We start from the raw sequence: 24741 nt of genomic DNA on the forward strand, positions 1-24741 counted from the left end.
GTTTAAAAGCTTCTGTTTTATCCCAGCCTCTGAGCCCCAGTCAGTGCCTTGCAGGGCCACAGCCGAACCTGTGTCCTCAGACCTGCAGTGTCAGGAGAAGAACGTCCATTTTAATGGAATTAGCTCAGAAGGGATGATCGGAGGGACACAGTTCTTGGTGTGTTAGGAGGAGTTGGAGTGGTGACCCCGTGGGGTTGTGTCAGAATCACTGGGAGTCATGGTACCCTCTCCCTCAGCTCCACCCTCTACATTTATCTATCAGATCCCCAAGGTTGTCACTGGGGGTGGTGTTGGGACAGAACTGATATACTGACAAAAGTTCTATAACTGCCCACATGTCTTTACCCCCAAACTCCTAGACCTCCCCACTTCTCCTATGAGATAGTCGCCTGAGGTGTGGAGCTTTGGGAGGGGACCTGGGTGAGATTCTGAGACCCTGAGATACAAATGCTGTATGCAACCCAGCTTCTCTGCTGATGTAGGGGTGTGGGGGTCTCTGGTTGGTTCATTTTGCATTCACATTGAGTCCTGGTAGCCAAGCGAAGGGGACGGGTGCTGGGTCTGGCCTAACTGGGGTGTCCCTATGTAGGGTACTGTGCTTTCCTATGCCTATGCCAGGGATGTGATGTGCCTGGGGACATGGGTGACAAGTAGCAAGAACCAGGTTTGAGGGTGTCTCTGTAGCCTATTTGTGCAATTGACATGATGGTGGGACTTTTTTTTTTTTTAAGAATATCTTATTTAAGCACCATGATTACAAACATGTTTGTAGTTGGGTTTGAGTTATAAAAAAAGAATAACACCCACCCCCCCAGGGGCTGGAGCAGTGGTGCAAGTCATAAGGTGTATGCCTTGCATGCACTAGCCTAGGACAGACCACAATTCGGTCCCCCTGCGTCCCATATGGTCCCCCAAACCAGGAACAATTTCTGAGCACATAGCTAGGAGTAACCCCTGAGTGTTACCAGGTGCGACCCAAAAACCAAAAAAAAAAAGAAAGAAAACCCACTTTCACCAGTGCAATCTTCCCACCACCAATGCCCCATCTCCCTCCTCCCCAACCTCTGCCTGTATTTGAGACAGGCATTCTACTTCTTTCATTACTACCATTGTCATGATAGTTATTTGTGTAGTTATTTCTCTACCTGTATTCACAGCTCTCTGTGATGAGCTTCATATTGTGGGCTGGTCCTTCTGGCCCTTCCATCTATTGTCTCTGGAATCATTACAATAATGTCTTTGTTTAAAAAAAAAACCCATAGATGAGTGAGACCATTCTGTGTCTATCTCTCTCCCACTGACTTATTTCATTCAGCATAATAGTTTCCATGTCCATCCATGTATAGAAAAATTTCATGACTTCATTTCTCCTGATGGCTGCATAGCATTATATAGTGTATATGTACCACAGTTTCTTTAGCCACTCAACTGTTGTTAGACATCTGGGTTGTTTCCAGATTCTGGTTATTGTAAATAGCACTGCAATGAATATAGGTGTGCAGAAGGCATTTTTCTATTGTGTGTTTGTGTTCCCAGGATATATCCCTAGAAGTGGTACAGTTGGATCATATAGAAGCTCAATTTCCAGTATCTTGAGGAATCCCCTCCATGTTGTTTTTCATAAAGACTGAACTAGATGGCATTCCCATCAGCAGTGAATGAGAGTTCCTTTCTCCCCACATCCCTGCCAGCACTAATTGTCCTTGATCCTTGTGATGTGTGCCAGTCTCTGTGGCATGAGATGGTACTTCATTGTTGTTTTGATTTGCCTCTCCCTTATGATTAGTAATGTGAAACATTTTCACATGTGCCTTTTGACCATTTGTATTTCTTCTTTGAAGAAGTGTCTGTTTATTTCTTCTCTCCAATTTTTAATGAGGTTAGATTTTTTTGTTCTTGTTAAGTTCTGTCAGTACCTTATATATCTTGAATATTAGTCCTTATCTGATGGGTATTGGGTGAATAGTTTCTCCCATTCCGTGGGTGGCCTTTGTATCCTAGTCACTATTTACTTTGAGGTGCAGAAGCTTCTCAGTTTAATACAGTCCCATTTGTTTATCTATCTCTGCTTCCACTTGTTTGGACAGTGCTGTTTTCTCCTTGAAGGTGCCTTTGATCTCAATGTCATGGAGTGTTTTACCTATATGTTCTATATTCCTTATGGATTCAGGTCTTTAATTCATTTGGATTTAACCTTTGTGCATACTGTTAGATGTTAGATGGAGGTCCGAGTTCACTTTTTTGTATGTGGCTGACCAGTTGTCCCAAAACCCCTTGTTTAAGAGGCTTTTCTTTTTCCATCTTGTGTTTCTTGGGGCTTTGTTTCTTCATTTCCTCATTCAAGGCTCTGGATGATGTCATCTGCCTTCCAGGCTGGGCCAGCCAGACACCTAGAGTGCTGCATGGAGCACAGTTTCAGAGAACAATACTCAGGACAGCATGGACCCCACCATCCTTCTCATTCCAGACCCACAGCAGGGCAAGCCTGGTTATGCCTCACAGTGGGGCCTGGGACACTGGCTCAAGATGGTGGTGCCACTGTAAGGGAGCCAGGACTGAGTCACAGCTCAGTCCTCAGGTTTCAAGCATAGGGAAGATGGTGTCTATCCATGGCATCTGCCAGGGAGCCTGGGATTTGCTGATGTCAGTCCAGATGCAAGAGGAGGTGAAAGGGTGTCAGTTGCAGTGGAGAGATCAAGATTAGACTCTGGGATGGACCAAAGTAGCCAGAAATGGACCAGCTAGTGAGGGAAGCAGATGGACTGACATGCCCAGGCAGGCCCCTAGGAAGGCTCCTCAGCATCTGTTCTCAGGAGCCCACAGCAATGGGTATTTTCTAGAAACTCAGATTTATTAAGGCTGCCTTCTGCTCCCTAGGACCCATGGTGGGAATGGGGTGCTAGAACCAGGCCTCAGCCGTGTACACGCTGCGTCCTGGTGTGCTCAGCCTTGAGTCTTCCGAGTTAACCTAGTTCCATCTCATTATGCTGCCTCCGCAAACATGGGGAAGAAGTCCTTCCGTAAGTCTGTCTACTTAGTGCTGTTCTTTCTGGTCCTCTGGGAACTCACTGGAGGCAGCTCATTACCTGAGGTGGTGATAAGGAAGAGTAAAGGGGGGCACTTTGCTTTACAGGGGACAGGAGCCCCTCTCAGAGAACATAGGGTTCTAGAGTCTGGGGAGCAGAGTGAGGCCTCTAGGCTTCACCCATTTTAGGGCAGGAGGAAGCAGATAAGGGTTTCTGAATGAGGATGGAAGGTTCTGGAAGCATGAGCTCTGCCAGCATACCTCCCAGCTTCGGAGTGAGTTCCATAAACCCCTTTTTTGTTCTCTTTCATAAGGTGGGGGACCAACTCTTGGTTCTGAGGCACCCAGTGGTGGAGGCAGGATTCATGGGTTTCATAGATTCCAGATTGAGGAAGGGAGTGAGCACCTGCCCCTCAGTCCTGATGATGCCAAAACTGAGTTCTTCAGGACACTTTCTGAGCAACCTCTGCACACAACCCCTCCCCCAGTATCTCAGAGTAATTGGCATATGAGCCCCCCCCCACACATACACACATATACACATATACACATTTCCAGCCATGTATCACACCCACATGTGCACACACCCCAAGACATACAAACACATATGTGCACACACACATGCCCACCCTTGAGAGCATTCCTGTTTGCATGTCAAGAGCAAAGGTCCAGAGTGCCTCCTCCAGGACCAAGAGCAGCACAAAGGCCTTAAGGGGAACAGCCTGGAAGGTCTATAGAGGACGTTGGGGGTTGTGGGGGAGCCCCAAGGCCCCATCCTCAACTCCCCCAGCCAAGACCCCTAATTCTGCTCAGTTTTCAGTGCAGATCTGGGGGCACAGCTAGACTTGGTCACTCTGGATCTGGGGGCACAGAGAAGATAGTGTTTATTCTGCTGGCTTTCAGGGCACTGGGACAGGTAGGACACACCCCAAGTTTAGGCATCCTAGAGCTCTCTGATCCCCCACCTGGTGCCCCTTAAGCTCTAGGGCTTTTGTCCTGACTCAGGAACCCCACACCTTATTACTGTTAGCTCTACCTGACAGAGATGAGAGGTTGGCCCGTTTCTTATGTTTTTCAGGAGACTGGGGCCTGCAGGTTCAGGAGCCATGCTGGAGACATAAAATGGGGTAGAAGATGGTGGTCAGGCTGGCCCAGTGTGCCAGTGGCCCAGGAGGGGCAATTTCTCTGAGGAGGAAATTTGGGAGGGCAAGGGCAGGGCCCAATACCTGGATGGACAGGGTACCAGGATGAAAGTGTAGACAGCAGCCCAGTAGCCCTGTTCCCTCCCTGTTAGGATGTTTACTCCCACCCACCCTGAGTCCCTAGAATTACTCCAGCCATCAATATCCCCTCAGAATTGTTCTTTCCCTGGAACCTGCACTCCCAAGCCATTCTAGGAAGACAGAGGCTGGAGAACAGAAACTGAGTGGGACGAGGCCTTCAGGTTGATACTCTCACTGCTAGGTTTAGATCAGGGGACAGAGCCTGCTCCAGGCCCAGGGATGAGCTGGGATTCTGGTTTGTTTTGGTTTTGGGGCCACACCTGAAAGTGCTCAGGGCTTATTCCTGGCTCTGTGCTCAGGGATCACTCCTGGAAGTGCTCAAAGCATCATATGAGGATCCAGGATTGACCTGGGTCAGCTGCTTGCAATGCAAGTGCCCTGCCTGCTTTGCAGACATGTCTCTCTGCCCCTTGAACTGTGATTGTTTTTTGGTTTGGTTTCTGGGGTTTTGTTTGCTTGTTTGGTTTTTGGATCACCACTGAGGTGCTCAGGACTTACTCTTATCTCTGTATTCAGAGGTCATTCCAGAAAGTGCTACAGAGACCATATGTGGTGCTGGGGACCAAACCTCAGGTTGGTTGTGTGCAAGGCAAGTGCCCTGCCTGTAATACTGTCTCTCTAGCTGTAGCTATGAATTTAAACCCACAAACCTACAGTTTCTCCCTCTGCTCCCACAACCTGGGATGGAAATGGGGTGGATGGTGTCCTCCTTTTTCACAGTGTTCTAACCACCTGTATTTGAGTCAGATGTTCGATGCCAGCTCCTGAGAACAGGGTACCCTGGCAGGTACCTGCATTCTCACAAGGCCCCGGGAGGTGGCTGAGTATGCTCGAGATGCTTAGACCCTATCTGCTGCCTTGCTGGGCTGTCCCCTCAGTCAAGACCCCTGCCCCTGCACGAAAGAGCTAGAGTTGGCACCTCCCCCATGCTGAGACAGCACCATCAAGTGGCCTAAAAGCACCATTTCCTGTTATCTGCGTGGGCAGTTCTGTCCAGACAGAGGAGTTCATTTTGTCCCCAGAGTCCCTGGAGCCCCATTTGTCATCCTCAAGCCTTCCAGTTGGCTGTGTCCCCAGAGCTGCAGAGGCCATGAGGGAGGAGACAGCCCTTAGCACTGTGGAATTGGCTTTCCCTCCAGGCCCTGATGATCTGCCCACCTGCAGGAGAACCCCACAGTCCAGAGTGGGGGACAGTTCTGAGTCAGAAGCAGCAGCCTCACTTCAGGGAAGAAGCCCTAGAACAGGGGACAGAGACAGAGATGCTTCTCCTGGCTCTGCATCAGCAGCAAGTGCTGTGCGTTTTCGGGAGAGTCACTTGACTTCTTGGGGCCTCCTTTCTGAGAGCCTTGAGAGCAGGCCCAGCCAGATCTTGTGTGTGTGTGTGTGTGTTTTGTTGTTGTTGTTGTTGTTGGTTTTGTTGTCTACAAAGCATGCAAGTGTGGTAGACATGGTGTTGCAGAATTCCCCCTATGCAGCTGAGAGATGCAGAACTGGCAAGCACACCTTGGGGTGTCTGGGCCCCTTCCACACCTCCCAGAGGTTTCCTGAGTACCCACTGTGTATGCGTTTCTCCATGGCCACCTTCATGCACCTTTTGTGTATCAAGAGCTAGTGAGTGAAATAGGCCTAAGAATTGTCAGTGAGGGTCGGAGCGATGGCACAGCGATAGGGCATTTGCCTTGCAGGTGGCCAATTCAGGATGGACCTTGGTTCGATCCCTGGTGTCCCATATGGTTCCCCAAGCCAGGAGTGATTTCTAAGTGCATAGCTAGGAGTAACTTCTGAGAGTCACCAGGTGTGGCTCAAAACACAAAACAAAAACAAAAAAAGAGAGAGAAAAGAAAAGAAAAAAAGAACTGTTAGTGAGCCAGAAGGCCTGCAGAGGAATCTGGAGTGGGACATGGGGGGGGGGGGGTTTGAGGAGTAGGGGTGAAGGGTGTAAGGGGCTGGGGGAACTTCACTTTCCAGAACTCACCACAGAGGGCATGAGTGAGCTGGCAGAGAAGCAGAGGAGCACTGAGGTGCCTGTTGTGCCGGTTGTGTATATGTGGCTAGCTCAGGAGACTCAGGTGTGGGGGAAGGAGGGAAAGAGGGACACTGGGAGGGATGAGGGTGTGCCCAGACTTCCAGGAGGACTTGGCTTCTTTCAGAAAAGTGAGGACCTGCTGTAGGTTCTTTTTGCTCATTTTATTTTATTATTTTAATATCTTTATTTAAACACCATGATTACAAACATGTTTGTGGTTGAGTTTTAGTTATAATAAAGAACAGTCCCTTCACCAGAGCAACATTCCCTTTGCCAATGCCCCCCAACTTCCTCCTCCCCCACCCTGCCTGTATTCCAGACAGGCATTCTATTTCTCTCACTCACTACCATTGTCATGATAGTTGTTAGTGTAGTTATTTCTCTAATTGCACTCACCACTCTTTGTGGTGAGCTTCATATGGTGAACCAGTCTTTCCAGCCCTCATCTCTATTGTCTCTGGGTATTATTACAATAATGTCTTTTATTTTTCTTAAAACCCATAGATGAGCAAGACTATTTTGTGTCTCTCCTCTCCCTTTGACTTATTTCACTTAGCATAATAGTTTCCATGTCCATCCATGTATAGGAAAATTTCATGACTTCATTTTTGGGGGTGGGGCACACCCAGTAATGCTCAGGGGTTACTCCTGGCTATGCTCTCAGAAATTGCTCCTGGCATAGGGGGCCATATGGGATACCGGGAGATTGAACTGTGGTTTGTCCTTGGCTAGTGCAAGCAAGGCAGACACTTTGTCGCTTGTGCCACTGCTCCGGCTCCACATGACTTCATTTTTCCTGACGACTGCATAGTATTCTATTGTGTATATGTATCACAGATTCTTTAACCACTCATCTGTTGTTGGGCATCTGGGTTGTTTCCAGATTCTGGCTATTGTAAATAGTGCTGCAATGAATATAGGTGTGCAGAAGGTATTTTTGTATTGTGTTTTTGTGTTTCTAAGGTATATCCCTAAAGTGGTATAGCTAAATCATATGGGAGTGCAATTTGAAGTTTTTTGAGGAATCTCCGTATTGTTTTCCTTAAAGGCTAGACTAGATGGTATTACCACCAGCAGTGAACTAGAGTTCCTTTCTCCCCACATCCTTGCCAGCACTGATTGTTCTTGTTGGCAATACTCCCCAAAGCATTGTACAGATTTAATGCAATTCCTCTAAGGATACCCATGACATTCTTCAAAGAAGTGGATCAAACACTCCTGAAATTCATTTGGAACAATAAACACCTAAAAATAGATAAAGCAACCCTTAGGGGAAAATAATGGGAGGCATCACTTTTCCCAACTTTAAATTGTACTACAAAGCAATAGTCATTAAAACAGCATGGTTTTGGAATAAAGACAGATCCTCAGATTAGTGGACTAGAGTTGAGTATTCAGAGAATGTTCCCCAGACATACAACCAATTAATCTTTGATCAAGGGGGCAAGGAAAGCATACTGGAGCAAGAAAAGCCTCTTCAACAAGGTGTGTTGGGACAACTGGTCAGCCACATGCAATAAAATGAAGTTGGACCTCCATTAACAACTATGCACAAAGGTCAAATCCAAATGGATTAAAGACCTTGATATCAGACCTGGAACCATAAGGTATATAGAAGAACAAGTAGGTAAAACATTTTATGACATTTTATTTTGTATTAATTTTGTTAAAGTACCATAATTTACAGTTATTCATAGGTGCGTTTTAGACATGCAATGTTTCAGCACCGGTCCCACCACCAGTATTATTTTCCCTCCACCAATGTTCCCAAGTTCCTTTCCATACACCACCCTCCCCACTAGCCTGCCATCTTGATAGAGACTACTTTAAATTTAGTTGTTAAAGTTTGTGTTTCGTGATTTCAGTGGTGAGATGTGGGGCTTATTTTATTTTATTTATTTATTTATTTAGTTTTTTTGAGCCACTCTACCTGGCAGCGTTCAGGACTTACTCCTGAATCTACTCAGGATCACTTATGGTAGGTTCAGGTGACCATATGGGATGCCAGAGATCATACCTGGGTAAGCTGCATGCAAGGCAAGTGCCCTACCCGCTATGCTATTGCTCCAATCCCTGTGGGGGTAGGTTTTAATAACAGGCCCTGGAGGGAAAGTGTTGAGACTGGCTAGGGAGATCATCTCCCTTGTCCTGACAGGAAATCCCTGACTCTCCTCCTTCACAAATGGACCCCCAGAGACTTGCAGAGAAAGGACACCAGAAACTGGGGAGTATAGAGAGTGGGACCCCATTGTTTCTCACAGTGCACTTATTAACTAATTGATTGGTTTTGTGTTTGGACATAGTTGGCACTGCTCGGGGCTTTCTTCTAGCTCTGCACTCAGGGATCACTTCTGGTGGTGCTCAGGGAACCATATGGGGTAAAACATCAGATTGGGACAAGCCTGGCATGACTGAGGCCAGCTGCCAGGGAGGATCTTCTGCAGAGTGCAGCATACGTATCTGCTCAGGAAATCTCCACACACACTCACAGGCAGGCCCACACCCGCGCACGAAAAGTCGCACCCACACTCACGCACACAGTGCACGCCATGCCATGCACCATGCACGAGAGCACCTTTCCAACCTATCCTGGGAGGGTCGGTGCCTTGAGCTGCCACTTGCCCGTAGGGCGCCCCTTGCTGGTCAGGGGAGCACGACTTCTCAGAACGACCCCAGAAAGGACCCCTGTAGCGCTGCAGCCTACTTGGTGCCAGGAGCAGCTGGGAAAAGACCAACCCACCAGTTTACCTGAGTCCCAGGAAAATGTTCTTTACAAACTAGGTGAAGTCTGGATGTGTGTGGCCTGTGGACCGTGTTCTTCCGACCTGGTGAGCAGGGCGAGCCCACATGTGGTGCCCTGAAGATAAAAATGAAGTTGCGCACAACTGAGGCAGGGCCCTTCACTTGACTTAGGTAGGGGAGGCTTTTTTGAGAAGGTGCCCTTTGAGCTGAGCTGAGGAAGACTCGCAGGTAGATGGAGTGGTGCACAGCAGGGGCAAAGACTCTGAGGATGGGCAAAGAGTGAATGAAGGCGAGTGTGACAGTGGTGGGAGGTGCAGAAGAGAGGCGGATGGGGCTGGATTCAGAGCACAGAGCCTTGAAAGCCATTTAGGTGCCCCTTAACCATAGTGTTCAGCCAGGTCTCCTTGGGATAAAGGTTGCTTTGTTGGCCTGTGCAGAAAGGTAGGGAGGGAGCAAGAACAAAAACAGAGAACAGGCCCTGGCCAGATGGACCTCTGGGCCCAGAACTCAGAGCGTGGGACCCCGGGATCACCACCATCTGAAAAGTCCAGGTCAGGTCTGATCCCTTCAAACAGTGGTACTCAGGAGGGTAGAGGTCCTGCCATGCAGATATCCCCCAGCTGACCCTGGGTTCCCCAGACTCTCCTAAAAAGTATTGTGTGGCATGAGGGACCAAAGCGGGAGACAGAACGGACGCAGGGACTGGGGGGGAGTGTGGCCTGGGACAAAGGGAAGACAGTCAGCATGGGGGCAAGGTAGCTGTGGGTTCCTAGTAGCACTCAGAGGTTCTTGGATTTTTATTGGTCAGTGACACTTAGGATGGGACAGACTCAGCTGGGGTTGGGAAGATAGATCATGAAGGACCTGGGGGACCAATGGAGGTGCCTGATATCAAACCCAGATCTGCTACATGTGAGGCATGCTATTGCTCAGCCTCCACATGATCTGATTTAACACCCACTCCTGGGAAGTTTTGAGGGAAACTTGGCACACTCTCACTTGGTGCTTGTTGAATGGCTGCTTCATGGCATGTCCCTGGCCTCTTCTCTCCTCTGTCTTTTTTGTTTTGTTTTGTTTTAGTTTGGTTTTTGGGTCACACCTGGCAGCACTCAGGCGTCACTCCTGGCAGGCTCAGGGGACAGTATGGGATGCCAGGATTTGTACCACCAACCTTCTGCACGTAAGGCAAATGCCTTAGCTCCATGCTATCTCTCCAGACCCTCTCTTCTCTGTCTTTAACTTTAACTTTCCCACCCTGTTCTGAGTTCCCCTTTCTTTTTTCTTCTCTTTTAACCAAACCCAGTGGCTCTCAGGGGTTACTCCTGGCTCTGCTCTCAGAAATCACTCCTGGCAGGCTTGGAGAACCATATGGGATTCTGGGATTCTGGATTGGCTGCATGCAAGGCAAATGCCCTACCACTGTGTTATCTCTCTGGCCCATGGGTTTCCCCTTTCTGATACCCCTTCATCTCCCTCTGTGCTACCTTCCCAAAACTCTTCTTTTTTTTTGTTTGTTTGCTTGGTTTTCTTTCTTTCTTTCTTTCTTTCTTTCTTTCTTTCTTTCTTTCTTTCTTTCTTTCTTTCTTTCTTTCTTTCTTTCTTTCTTTCTTTATTTCTTTCTTTCTTTCTTTCTTTCTTTCTTTCTTTCTTTCTTTCTTTCTTTCTTTCTTTCTTTCTTTCTTTCTTTCTTTCTTTCTTTCTTTCTTTCTTTTTTTTTGACGTGTGTGTGTGTGTGTGTGTGTCTGTGTGTGTCTGTGTGTGTGTGTGGCACATCTGGCAGTGCTCAGGGCTTAATCCTGGCCCTTCACTCAGGGATTACTCCTGACAGAGTTTGGGGGACCATATGGGGTACCAGGGATGGAAACCTGGTTAGCTTGCTAAAAGACAGAACTCTACTCACAGTGCTATCACTCTGGACCCCTAAAGTCCTGTTTTGAGCAGATCTGGCCTCTCTGCTGCTCAGAAACCTTCCAAAGTTCTTGCTAGGTGAAGAGGTAAGCGGGTCCCCTTTCTTTAGATTTCTGTCTACCTAGGTCATGCCCCCAGCACAGTTTTATGGTGGTCATGCCCCTCAACCCCAGCAACAAACAACACTTTTGCCAATGGTGGGTCCATGATTCCTGCTGGTGTGGGGTGTGGACTTTAGGAGAAAAGGGCTGCACCCAGCATGCACTGTGGGCCTCTCAGGAGTTTAGTCGGCAACTTCTCAGCTTGGGAGCCTGCTCTTACTCATTAAAGGGCCTCCTTGTGGCAGGCACAGACAAATCTATTCTTCTAGTGTATGCAATAATTGTGAAAAGGAGACATGCTTTTCTGCGGTGTTTAGGAGGAAATCAAATTTCTGGAAGAGACTGGTCTTCAGATATCTGGCAAGTGGTGGGCATGTGTGGGAGTGGACAGGCTGGGAGCAGATGTAGAAAGCAAGCCTGTATTTGGGGGCTGGTGGGAGCTTAGGGGCTGGGGAAGGAGGCATGCCAAGCTGGGCACAAGGCTGGAAGGAAGAATCTGGAATGAATGGCCATGGGGGCTGAATGCTTGGTCTTATCAATGTCATCTCTAAAAAGCCCACAGCTAAGGTTGTACTTACTGAGAAAGTAGAAAATTTCCCCCAAAGATTAAGAAAAAGACAAGAATTCTTAGTTTCTATTCAACATTGTACTCGAGGCTCTTGCCAGGGCAATTAAGGAAGAAAAGGAAATAAAAGGTATCTAGATTGGAGAGATAGAAAAGTATTTCCATTTATGGATCCAGCGTATAAAAAAATCCCAAGGACATGCACACATACACACAATTAAAGCTAATAAACCATTTCAGCATTGTGGCAGGATTCAAGATCAAGATAGTACATCTGTTGTAATTTTATACCCTAGCAAATGAACAATCTGAAAATGAAATTAAGAAACTAATTCTATTTACAGCAGCACTAAAAAGAATACAAATGTTAGGAATAAATTTAACAAAAGACAGGCCTGGCTTGTATACCAAGAACTACAAAACAATGTTAAAAGAAATGAACTGGCTGGCAAGCCATTGCAAAATGTAATATTAATGGTAATTCTCTCCTAAGTGATCTACAGAGGCAATGCTAGCCCCCTTAAGTCCCTGCTGGCCTTATTTCTTCTTCAGAAACAAAGAAGTTGATCTTAAAATTCATAGGGAAATGCAAAGAGCCGAAAGTAGCAGGGATAATCTTACATACATGCCTTCAAAAAAGGGCATTAGAACAGATTCAGGGACCACAGATACAGAGAGGCAAGAAAGAAATTCTCACATTCATGATATTTTTTTTAATGAAGACAATTTAGTGGGGGAAAGAATAATTTTTTAAACACATGAGTCACGTGAATAGCTAGTCACAAAAGAATGAATCTGGATCTGTTCCTTTTACTAGGCACAAACTATACTGATCCTAATGTGAGCATTAAAACCATGCAAATGAAGGAAATTGGAGGAAGAAATCTCTGTGCTTGGAGTTTATGTGAGGGCATCTTGCAGCACACAGGGACAGTCACAGATGAAATAGAAACATCAGATATCAAAGGGATAAAATGTTGGTCCTTTAGAGAATGTCATTCAAAAAGGTGAGAATGCAGGGCCAGAGTGAGAGAAGGATATTCAGAAAACAGACCCCTGGCCAGGAACTGAACTCCAGAATACTTCCAACTCAGTAAAAAAAAAAAACACATCACATATTATAAAATGATCATAGGATTGGGGTAGACAATTCTCCAAATGACCATTAAAAGGTGCTCAACACATTTGTTATTAAGGAAGTGCAGATATAGAACCCAGAGAGGTCTCACCTTCCCTTTGCTAAGATGGGGACAATCATAGGTGTTACCAGCACATGAAGAACTTAGACCTTCATCCAGGCCAGTCAGAGCTGAAATTGATGTAGCCCCTTTGGAGAAATATTTTGCTGGTCCCTTCATCTGTCAAACTTAGAGCTGGGGAAGTAGCTCGAGGAACAGGAGCACAGGCTTTGTATGCTTAGAGATTCTGATTTTATTCCTGATTCCTCACAAGTGTCCTGCTTCCTCCAAGGTCATCCCTGAGCACAGAGCTAGGAATAGCTGCCATTCATGATAGGGCAAGGGAGGCTAGGAGACCAGAGTCAGGGCACAGCTGAGAGGAGATGCTGTTGGTAGTTTGAAGAGACAGCAGAGTGCTGAGGGGTGGCATTTAAAAGAGACTCATGAAAGTGATTTGGTGCGTGTCATGGAGTTTTACTTACTTATTGATGAGTGGCCTTGGGGAAAGGGCTCCATAAGTCTGTGCCTTCATCCTACACAGTTAAAGAGAATAATTAGATACTCAGATTAAAGGGCTCGGCTCTGCACCCTCCATGTGACATGTGCCAACTTCACAGTGACAATGTGTTACTGCAGTAAAATGTGTATTTTCATTGTTTTGTTTTATTCTGGGGCCACACCTGGCAGTGCTCTGAGCTTACTAATGAATGTTATGGGAGTCATTTCTGTTGGGGTTTGAGGGACCCTGTGGAATGAAGGTGCATTTGCCCCATGCAGGGAAGTGCCCTGCCTGCTGTGCCTTCTCTCCTGTAGTGGCATTTTATTGTTACTGGGGTAATTTGGTTGCAGCAAGGTTAATGTAGAGGGTTTGGGGGTCACACAATCACTGCCTCTCCACCACCACCTATACCCAAGTTCATCCTGCTCTTTCCTTCCCTTCTCACTCGGCTTATCTCAGCTTTGTTGACAAAGCTCAATGGTGTATTTTCACAGTGTGTGGGATCTTTGGGTAATTGTCCTTCTCACTCTCCCTTATTTCGCTTAATGCAACACCCTGTCCACATTGTTACAGAAGGTGACAGTCTTTTCCTATAGCTAAGCAGCATTGTACCATGTCTGCAGACCATGACAACTCTATATACTCTCATTGGGCACTTGCGTTGTTTCCAGAATCAGCTATTGTAAATTTTGCTGCAATGAATGTGGGGGTGCCTAAATCTTTTTGATATGTTTTCATGTTGGGAAAAATGTCAAGAAGTTACCACAGTTATTAATATATAGAAGATAGCTTTGATTTATAAAGGGATTATTATTCATAGTGTTTATTCATAGTGTTTTCTGTGCCTGGGATCCCATTGTGGTCTCAAGTGCAAGGTAAGTGATCCGTCACTGAGCCACAAATCTACTCCCCAGAGCCTCTGATTTGTTTTTTGTTGTTGTTGGGTTTTTTTGTTTGTTTTTTGTTTTTTTTTTGAGGTGGGGGCATATCGGGAGGTGCTTGGGCCTTACTCCTAGCCCTGCACTTAGGAATCACTCCTGATTTCAGGTAACCATAATGGGGTGCCAGAGATTGAATCTGGGTCTGTCACATGCAAGGCAAGTGCGCTACCCACTGTGCTATCTCTATCCCTTTGGCCTCTCATCTTTTTCTGAAAGAGGTTCTTGGTCCTTTTTTATTTACTTATTTTTGACCTTTGGGCTACACCTGGTGGTGATCAAGGGTTGCTCCTGGGTCTATAGTCAGGAGTAACCCGGGATAGTGCTTGGGGACCATATGGCATATGGGGGATTGAACGTGGGTCAGTCCCATGCAGGCAAGTGCTTTAACTGATATACAATCTTTCCGACCTCTTGTTTTTTTTTTTTTAATCCTTTGCATCTAATTTTCTGTTTTCAGACCCCTTGGATTCATTCTTCCCTTCTAATCCACAGCTGTGCCCTCTGCCACCATGAGGAACATCTTCAAGAGGACCCAGGAGCCCATTGTGGCTCCTGCTGCTACTGCTGCTGCTACCACCACCACCATGCCCATTGGGCCTGCAGGCAACTCCACGGAGAGTGGGGGTGCAGGGGAGAGCAAGGAGGATATGTTCGCCAAGATTAAGGACAAATTCTTTAATGAGATCAACAAGATTCCCTGTGAGTGCCGGGGCAGAGGGTGGGTGGGCTGGCTGTGTGGGGACATGGTGCTGGGCTGGCCCACCTGGAGTCCAAACCAGGAAGGAGACTGTAGTGTGTCAGACTCGAGGGGCTCATGGGGATCTGTGTGCCCCAGTCTCCCAGAGGGAAAACACTGCTTCTCATTTGGCAAACTGCCAAAAGGTGAAACCAAGAGAAGTGAAAAATGGTAGCATGGCATAAGCTGTTCAGAGTATTTGGTGACATGGTAACCTGCGCCTGGAAGGTGGAACAGTGAAATCCCATGTCCTGAACCTGGCAAAGGTCACAGGGCAGAATAGAAAGGAGCCCTTGGCCAGGAGAGTGGGTGTCAGCACCATGGAGAGCATTCCAAGGAGCACCCAAGGTCACAGGCATGGATTTTGGGCCCTTCCTTAGGCAATTGTCTCTCTTGCCTCTGTAGTGGCTCAAGACAATATGGGGATGCTGTAGAGCTGAATTCTTACATGCCCCTCATGAGACCCTCTTCCATAGAGTAAATGCACCAGAACTCAAAGGAATCAAACACGTGTGTGTCCCGCTTGCATAAATGTCACCTTGTGATTAGTAAGTTGGATACCAAGAGCAGTCAGGGAGGGGGGCCAGGGAGATAGCGCAATGGCTAGAGTGTCTTTCTTGCATGCAGATGACTTAGGTTCGATCCCTGACACCCTATAGTGTCTCCTGAGCTCCCCCAGGAGTGATCCCTTAGCACAGTCAGGACTAAGTCTTGGGTGCCAGAACCTAAACACAAAACTAGGAAACAAGAATTAAGTCAAACAAGGGGAATGTGAAAAGAGAAAGTTATTAAATAAGGCCTGAAGCAAGGCACCTGCAGCTTTTCCTCACAGGACTCAGGGTGCAGGTGGGCCCAGGGGTAGGGTCTCTGCTGTGGGGTGAAAGCAGCATCCTTCTCCCCGTGCAGTGCCACCCTGGGCTCTGATCGCCATCGCAGTAGTGGCTGGTCTCCTTTTGCTCACCTGCTGCTTCTGCATCTGCAAGAAATGTTGCTGCAAGAAGAAGAAGAACAAGAAAGAGAAAGGCAAAGGGATGAAGAATGCCATGAACATGAAGGACATGAAGGGCCAGGTAGGCCCATGTGGGTGGGCGGGAATCAAGGAAGGCCAGGCTCAAGCCTCCTGGATCCTGCTTTACTTCTTATATTTTAAGTTCTAGTCAATATAATTTATTTAAATAGGCACCACAATTGATTGACAATGATGGAGTTTCAGGGAGCACTGGTTCCAGCACCAACCACTTCACCAGTGCCCACTTCTGCCTACCAATATTCCCCAGTCTGCAGCCACCCTCTGACAGGCTCCAATGGTTTTCTGCTCCTTACTGCTGAGCTCTACAGTGCTCTTACTGATAGGGGTCATGCTGTTACTCCACCTCCGTTCAGCAACCCCCAGTGTAATCCCTTCCCCTCAACATCGTTCCCTTCCCTGTCCTATCTTTGTCACCCCATCCCGGAGCCATCATGGCTTTAAGCTGCCTGCTAATACTTGCTTTACCTCTCATGCATGCATACATAGGCATGCATATGCTCACTCCCACACACCCCTGCGCAGACCCGTGCACTCACCCCCACACATACAGGCACAGGCACCATGTTCGCACTCATCCTTCTGTGCTCCAGTGACTGCCTGTCAGCTCATGTTCATGCATCAGTGAGGACTCATCCTTGCAAGGGCAGAGGGAAAGAAGCTGCACTGACCCCCCAAAGGGGCATTTGCAGCCACTATTGAACAAGGACCCCCTCCAGCAGACACAGTCTCTGAGGGCTTGTAGGGGGGATGGTAGTTCCCAGAGTCAGCATGACAGCAGGACAAAAAGGAAGGAGAGGGCAGAGCTATCCATGACTGAGCCCCCAAGGCCAAATGCACCTCAGTCCTGTCATGCCCATCAGCGAACTCAGCCCTGTATATGTGCATGGAGGGAAGTTGACCATTTTGAAAAAGTCCCCAAGGCTTTTAAATTAAGTTTCCTTTTAAATCTATAGTGCACCTGTGCACCTCCTTTCCCTTTATTTATTCTGGGAGAAACTGAAAGAAATCTCTTGCTCATGGAGACAATAGGAAGAAAGGAAGGAAGGAAGGAGGGAAGGAAGGAGGGTAGGAAGGAAGGAAGGAGGGAGGGAAGGAAGGAGGGAAGGAAGGAGGGAGGGAGGGAGGAAGGAAGGGATGAAGGAAGGAGAGAGGGAGGGAGGAAGGAAGGGATGAAGGAAGGAGGGAGGGAGGGAGAAGGGAGGGAGGGAGGAAGGAAGGAGGGAGGGAGGGAGGGATGAAGGAAGGAGGGAGGGAGGGAGGAAGGAAGGGATGAAGGAAGGAGGGAGAGAGGGAGAAGGGAGGGAGGGATGAAGGAAGGAGGGAGGGAGGGAGGGAGGGAGAAGGGAGGGAGGAAGGGAGGGAGGACGGATGGGCTAAGCTGGGTGGTGGATCTAAGTTGCAGGATGTCCTCTCACTCCCTTCTCCCTTCTCCACCCACCCCTGGATGCCTGGCTTGGCTCTGGAGTGGCTGCTCTGAACTCCGGGTAAGTCTTGCCCAGAGTGGGGAGGCTGGGTGCGAGGCTGAAAGGGAGCCACCTCACAGACATAGCCCTAGAAGCTAAGAGCCTTATCCCAGCCCAGTATCCCTTCCCACCTCGGCCCTACACCCTCAACCTTTGCCTCCTGCCCTCCCAGTCCCCACAGGATGACGACGATGCTGAGGCAGGGCTGACAGAGGGTGAGGGCGAGGGAGAAGAGGAGAAGGAGCCTGAGAACCTGGGCAAGCTGCAGTTCTCCCTCGACTACGACTTCCAGGCCAACCAGGTGTGAGGGAGATGCCTTGAGGGGTGGGGGGATCCAGAATCAGCGAACAGACTTCTGGGCATTGTTCCCATTCATTGAGGGCTCGTGGTGAGCTCTACAGTTGGGATTCCTGGTCCTTCTTCAAGCACCACTCCCCTGAGTGGGACATAGGTCCCCGACCCCACAACCCCCATCACTGTCCTGGAGGAATTGAGGGGCGAGCAGGGCAGCCCCTGGACTCAGATGACCCCCTTTCTCCGCAGCTGACCGTGGGGGTGCTCCAGGCTGCGGAGCTGCCGGCTCTGGACATGGGAGGCACCTCGGACCCTTACGTCAAAGTCTTCCTCCTTCCAGACAAGAAGAAGAAATACGAAACCAAAGTCCACCGGAAGACGTTGAACCCCGCCTTCAACGAGACCTTCACCTTCAAGGTGATGCAGCAGGAATGGGCCGTCTACCCCGCTCTGCTGGATCTGTGGGCGCTCTGGTTGCCCCAGTGGGGGGACCTGAGGCTCTGGAAACCAGCTCAGCCTGGACCAGGGCTGCTGCTGAAGAGGGGGTCATCCCATCCCACCCCCCCTTGCGCTCTGCTCCCTCATCTCTGCACTCACCAGTCCTGCCCACCAAACCCCCCTTCTCACCAGATCCTGCTTCTGCCCTGCAGGTGCCCTACCAGGAGCTGGGGGGCAAGACTCTGGTGATGGCCATCTACGACTTTGACCGCTTCTCCAAGCACGACATCATTGGCGAGGTGAAGGTGCCCATGAACACAGTGGACCTGGGCCAGCCCATCGAGGAGTGGAGGGACCTGCAGGGTGGCGAGAAGGAGGAGGTGAGCGAGTGTGAAACAGTGGAGGCCTTGCTCAGCACAACATTCCCCACTGTAGGTGCTTGAGGTTAGGGGGAGGCCCTGCATTTTCACTTCTCCCCAGGGACATACCACCCTCACGCAACTCAGTTTGCCCAAGGAAAGCCCATGTTGGCTTTAAAGGAGTCTGAGTTTACCCTCCCTGTGCCATCTATTGGGCACCAATTGCATACACATGTGACAAGTCCCTGGCAGCTCCTGCCTGGCCAACAAGGAAGGCTGGGAGAGGGCACTCTCAGGGCTCCCTCCTCCCCGGGGGCTCAGGCCCTGTGGCCAGCTCCCCTGGGCCAGGGATGCGAACAAGGCAGACAACATTGGCTTGTGAGGTGGCTTGTGAGGTGGTCAGAACTCAGGGCTTTTGGAGTCTCCCATGACCCCCAACTATGCTAAGTCCTGGGCCTCTCTGAAGCTACTTCTCCCACTGGCCCTGTCTACATAAGAAAGAGTGTGAAGGAACTGGAGAGATAGCACAGTGGTGCTTTCCTTGCAAGCAGCTGATCCAGGACCTACAGTGGTTGGTTTGAATCCCGGTATATGGTCCCCCGAGCCTGCCAGGAGCTATTTCTGAGCAGATAGCCAGGAGGAAGCCCTGAGCACCGCTGGGTGTGGCCCAAAAACCAAAAAAAAAAAAAAAAAAAAGAAAGAAAGAAAGGGTGTGAAGTGCAGATAGGGTGGTAGTGCAGGCAGTGGCCAGGGCAGCATCAGACACTTGTCTCTAGAGATGATTCAGGACTAACTCCTTCCTTCACCTTTACCACCTCATGAAGGCCTGACACACTCCTACAACATTCAGATCGCCCAAACCTTCACTTTCCTGCCTGTTCACCTACTGACTTTTTGGGCCACAGTTTCCTGGGTGCTACCTATTACCCTGAGGTGCCACAGAGCCACACCCAGATAGATGTGGAAAGACCTGCTCAGCCCTCACAGATGTGGGAGCCCGGCTGAGGGACCAACACAGCTTCACTAAGCTCAGCAGGGCGGGTACTCACCACAGCAGGGGTCTGGATAGTTGCTGACCGAACGTCCACTTTACCCCATCAGCCCGAGAAGCTGGGCGACATCTGCACGTCCCTGCGCTACGTGCCCACGGCCGGGAAGCTCACGGTCTGTATCCTGGAGGCCAAGAACCTGAAGAAGATGGACGTGGGTGGCCTCTCCGGTACGTGCAGGCCTCTGGCCTACCGCTAGGTGGCATCAGAGAGCCAGCTAGGGCAGATTTGGGGCTGCAGGGGCCCTTTGCAGAGGAAGGGTACAGGATGTCTCTGAGTAACTGGGTGCCAATGCCAGGGCCTGGCTCTTCTACTTCCCAAACCCGTCTCATGTGGAAAGTTCGCCCCCCAAGGTCGTCAAACACTGTATTTCTCTCTTTTTTTCTTGGTTTTTGTTTTTTGGGTCACACCCGGCAGTGCTCAGGGGTTCCTCCTGGCTCTACGCTCAGAAATTTGCTCCTGGCAGGCTTGGGGGACCATATGGGATGCTGGGATTCAAACCACTGTCCTTCTGCATGCAAGGCAAATGCCCTACCGCCATCCTATCTCTCCAGCCCCTAAACACAGTCTCTTCTGTGACTCCATAAACAAACCCTGTTCCTTAACAAGCCCCAAAGCTGCATCTAAAGGGGTGTGTGAGGAGCTGGTCCCAGTCCAGGGTTCTGGTAGGTTCTAGAAAGTTTTGGTGGGTTACAGCAGTTTTGGTGGCACAGGAAGCACATTTTTCTACCTCAGTGCCCCAGGCACAGATTCCCCCTGGCAGCCCTCACTGCTGGCTTAGCTCTGTCAGCAGTATTTCCTATCTCTTGTCCTATTTCTCCTGAGCACCATTAGAAAGGCTGAGTGGCTTAGAGGGGTTTGTTTTCTGTGCTCTACCTGGGACAGACAATCTGAGGCACCCCCTCAGGACAGGGTAGAGACTACCAACATCCAGACACTCTCACCACACTCACACATTCTCACAGACATTCACACTGTCTCACGCACACACATCAACCCACACACTCTTACACTACCATGCATACAAATGCACACCACACTTTCACACACACACACACACACACACACAAACTCACACTGCCTATCCCCTAGCCCTCATTCAGGCTGGGAAGGTCCTCAAGTTTCCCAGTGGGCCACACAGGGTCCAGAGATAGCCCTATGGGACCCTGTGGCCCACTCTCAGGAGCCTCTGTGTGTGATGGCACTCAGGCCAGACTTTTTTTCTTATAGACCCATATGTGAAGATTCACTTGATGCAGAATGGCAAGAGGCTGAAGAAGAAGAAGACAACGGTGAAGAAGAAGACACTGAACCCCTACTTTAACGAGTCCTTCAGCTTCGAGATTCCCTTTGAGCAGATTCAGGTGCTTGATCTGGCCGAGTTGAGGTGGAAGGCTGGAAGGGAGGGAGCCCCAACATGAGACCTGGGGCTCTCTGTTTGCCCTGGCCTCCTTCTGGGGCTTCAACCTGAGCTTCCCCTTCTGAGAAGATGCCATGGACCTTTGAGGACAGTCTGCTAGCTGTAGGGGGAAGTTAGGGGCCTCTCTCATCTTCTCTATCCTTCCCCTTGGCCATCAACCCCTTTGTGCCTCCCACCACTTCTGGCCCCTCTTCTTTCCATTTCTCCTCCTCTTTCACACTTCACACCCCTTTGCAAGCCTTGGGATGGTGTTTCCACCACTTCCGGTTCAGGGGTCAGGACATGGAATAGGCTCTGAGGTTTCACATGCAGATTGGTGGCTGCACTTGGAGATGCAGCTCCATCCTGAGAGCTCTTCCCCTTTGTACCCCAGGCAAACTGGGGGGCCCTCTTGGGAAAACTTTCCATGGAAACAGGGACTCCATCTTGTTAGCCCCTCTGAGGTAGAACCAAGAGGCTGTTCACACTGTTTGCCATGATGCCCCACCCATCCCACTTCTCTTTCACGTCTTTACTTGTTCTTATACCATAGGACACCCATGAGGGTCTAAAGAAATGAATGTGTAGAGACAGGCCATTCTCAAGGAGCTCACTGTAGAGATGTGGAGGAGGGAACCAGGATCATGAGGGCTTAGTGGGCTGAGACTGTGAGCTGTGTGGGTATCACTGAGTGGGTCTGGAGCAAGGCAACCAGTGTCCCCTCAACCCAGTCCTCTCAACCCGACTGTGTTCGAATGTGGCTCTGATACATTCTCACCCCAGGGCCTTTGAGGCTCAGGTCTAGGCCTTCAGTGCCCCATCATTCCCTTTCTCCCTGCAGTGAACTCCACTTCCAAGTCAGTGTCAGGTTGCATTGCTTTGTCCTCCTGACCTGTAGCCAATGCCATCTTGTTTCCTGCCTTGTTGCTCCTCATTCTCTACATCAGTGGCCCTTAACTTGGGTGTCCCAGACACCAAAGACTGGTGCAATTCTCCCCTCCTGAAATCCACTCCTCTCTTTTCAGAGAAATTTCTGCTTTCACCTCCCAGCTAATCTGCTACCTCTCTTGAACCTCTCCTGACTAACTAATGCCCCAAGTTGCCCCCACCATTACCTTGCGTTGTGAGGGTCTTGGGGTGTGCCTGCTGCTTCAGGCAGAGGAAAATTGGCCTCTTACTTTTCTCATTGCCTGCTCCCAGTCTTGGCACAGCCTGGAGCAGGCTCAGATTCTATGAACACCTGGTGATGGCAGCTAAGGTTGGCTCTGAAGGCTGTGGTCTGTGTCTCCCTCATAGTTAAGTCTTGCTAGAGCCAGAGATAGATGCAGGGGCCCCAGGAAGCCTTTCCCGGCCCCTCCTTTGCAACAGAGGAGGGTACAGGTGGTGGTGGTGGTGTTCGGTCCCCGGGTCCCCTCTCCTCACGTGCCCACTCCCTCCTCTTTCCCGGCAGAAAGTCCAGGTAGTGGTCACCGTGCTGGACTACGACAAGCTGGGCAAGAATGAAGCCATTGGCAAGATCTTCGTGGGCAGCAATGCCACTGGCACGGAGCTGCGGCACTGGTCCGACATGCTGGCCAACCCCCGGAGGCCCATCGCCCAGTGGCACTCGCTCAAGCCGGAGGAGGAGGTGGACGCACTGCTGGGCAAGAACAAGTAGGCGTGAGCGAGCGGCCGGGCCGCCCTCCGCAGACGGACAGGCCCAGAGCTATCAATACCTCAGTTCCGCAACCCGGAGGTTTCCTTCTCCCATGTCTGTGGTGGTGTCCTTGGTTTCTCCTCGCTCCCTCTTCTCTTTGTAAAGCCCCCTTCCTTCTGATGGCTGTGTGAGGAGGGTCCCCTGAGGTTCCAGAGGAGCCTGGCTCTTTCCACCGCCCTGGAGCCGCCTGCGCATGCCACGTCCCCCCACTTTGTCCCCTGAAGCTTCACTGACGCCTCCCCTGAGCGAAGCTCTCTCGAAGCGGACAGTTGCAGCATTTCCTGTCTCCTGAGTGTTCTGGAACAACAACCGCCGCACGTCCTGAAGCCCCAACAAGGAAGGCAGCCTGGTGGGCACAAAGTCACATGCTCACATGCCTATGGATGTTGTTGCAATGGATGTGCTTGTGTTGGGGAAGGGAACTGGATAGTGGCCTGTGGGGCGAGAAGGCTCTCCCAGGACTCTGGAGTGGATCGAGGCCCACGGTCTCAGTGGGAGCCCCTCTGTCAGCTCCTGGAGAGGATTCAGAGCTGGGTCATATTTCGGACGTGCCCGTCCTCCTTGTGGGTGACTATTTTGGAGACAAGCTATGGAGACTGGATTTGTTCAGAACTAGGACCAAACCCCAAATCCCATCACAAACTTCCTCCTGCCAGTCATGGTTTGCTTGACATTCGTGACAGTGAACTAACTATCTGCTAGAATGGTCAGACTCGAACTAGGACCATCAGTCCCAGGATCTCCCTCCCATGGACAGCTCAGATCAAACTTCCAAGTAACACAAGTCCCGTGACCCAGAAGGACCAACACGCACTGCTGGATCTTCGTCCCTTCTCCTGCCCAAACCTCCCTCAAAGGAATTAGATGCTTCCTGCTCCCTTTCCAGAGTACCTACCCGCAGGGCAGTTATTTGCCTTTGCTCCCACCTTGCTTTTGCTTCTGTTATCTTTCCATTTAAGCAAAGCAGCATTAGCTGAAGACATGTTAGTTGTACAGAACCAGAGAAGGTGGACAGGAAAGTTTGAGCGTTCTTAGTCTCCTGGGGTCCAGGTAAGCAGGGCAGGGACTGGCAGAGGGTAGGACAGTAGACATGTGATGGAGGCTTTTTTGGGTGAATGGGATGGAGCTGTGGGGCTCCCCCAGTCCCCACTCATTTGCCCTTCATTGCAGAAGACAGCTGAATGGAACTGGCATGGCCTAGAGAGCCCTGCGGGGAGGCTCCATCTCACTGTCTGCCATGGGGCTTCTCACGGGAGCCCCATTCCACATAGCTCTTGAGGAACCTGAAGGGTTTCTGCCCCTGTATTTCATGACCCCAGTTCTAGGTCATCTTTCATTGCCAGCATTGATAAAAAAAAAAAGCCATATATGTGTCAGACAAGTCTGTACTGAGTCCTTTTCCAAACTGGCCTGAGCAAGAGTGGCCACATTACTGCCCGGCCCCTCTGGCCATCCATCCCCTACCCCATGGAGCCCTCAGGCCCTGCCATTCTGTCACTTTGAAAAACTATCAGCTTCCCCTAGAAGCCTGTGATCTCTCTCTCTCTCTCTCTCTCTCTCTCTCTCTCTCTCTCTCTCTCTCTCTCTCTCTCTCTCTCTCTCTCTCCTCTCTCCTCTCTTCCCTTCCTTCCTCTCTTCTTTTTCTGTCTCCCTTCCTCCCTCTCCTCTCTGAAAACAAAAAAGGCAGAATTTACTGTCTATCCCCATTTAGGCCACCCTAGTGTGCTGTAAGCACCCAAAACAGACGGACAGACAGTATTAGGCAATTCAGTCTTTGAGAATTTGTGTCTTTCTGTCACTGAAGGGGGCTGAAGGGCTTTGGGACTTGTTTTGAGGGTGTTCTGGTTGGCACAGGGTGAGGCACACTTCGCCAGGAAGAGTTTGGGGCAGGCTCAGAGCTGCGCCTATCTCGGATGTGGTGCTCCCTGCTGGTGGCCTGCAGGATATGGAAAGTGTTTGCCACAGGCATGCTTGTATGGCCCATATGTTCACGCATGTCTGTACATCTG

General features: G+C 49.7%; 1 protein-coding gene across 4 annotated transcripts in view; it reads left to right on the forward strand.

Annotated features, from left to right (window-relative positions):
* SYT2 (synaptotagmin 2) overlaps nt 1–23234 on the forward strand; it is an 84571-nt gene extending 61337 nt beyond the window's left edge. For 2 of the 4 annotated variants that reach the window (XM_049770655.1, XM_049770654.1), the window contains exons 2-9: nt 14761–14967; nt 15911–16074; nt 17679–17798; nt 18041–18208; nt 18442–18609; nt 19690–19807; nt 20868–21001; nt 22487–23234. In XM_049770655.1, the coding sequence (XP_049626612.1) occupies nt 14778–14967; nt 15911–16074; nt 17679–17798; nt 18041–18208; nt 18442–18609; nt 19690–19807; nt 20868–21001; nt 22487–22693 (1269 nt within the window). In that variant the 5' untranslated portion in view covers nt 14761–14777 and the 3' untranslated portion in view covers nt 22694–23234. Of the gene's footprint in view, nt 1–14725; nt 14968–15910; nt 16075–17678; nt 17799–18040; nt 18209–18441; nt 18610–19689; nt 19808–20867; nt 21002–22486 lie in introns of all 4 variants that reach the window. The other 2 variants (XM_049770653.1, XM_049770652.1) reach the window with 1 other exon arrangement.
* Nucleotides 23235–24741: the final 1507 nt, after the last annotated feature.

The sequence above is a fragment of the Suncus etruscus genome, chromosome 3 (assembly GCF_024139225.1).
Source record: "Suncus etruscus isolate mSunEtr1 chromosome 3, mSunEtr1.pri.cur, whole genome shotgun sequence".
Lineage (NCBI taxonomy): Eukaryota > Metazoa > Chordata > Mammalia > Eulipotyphla > Soricidae > Suncus > Suncus etruscus.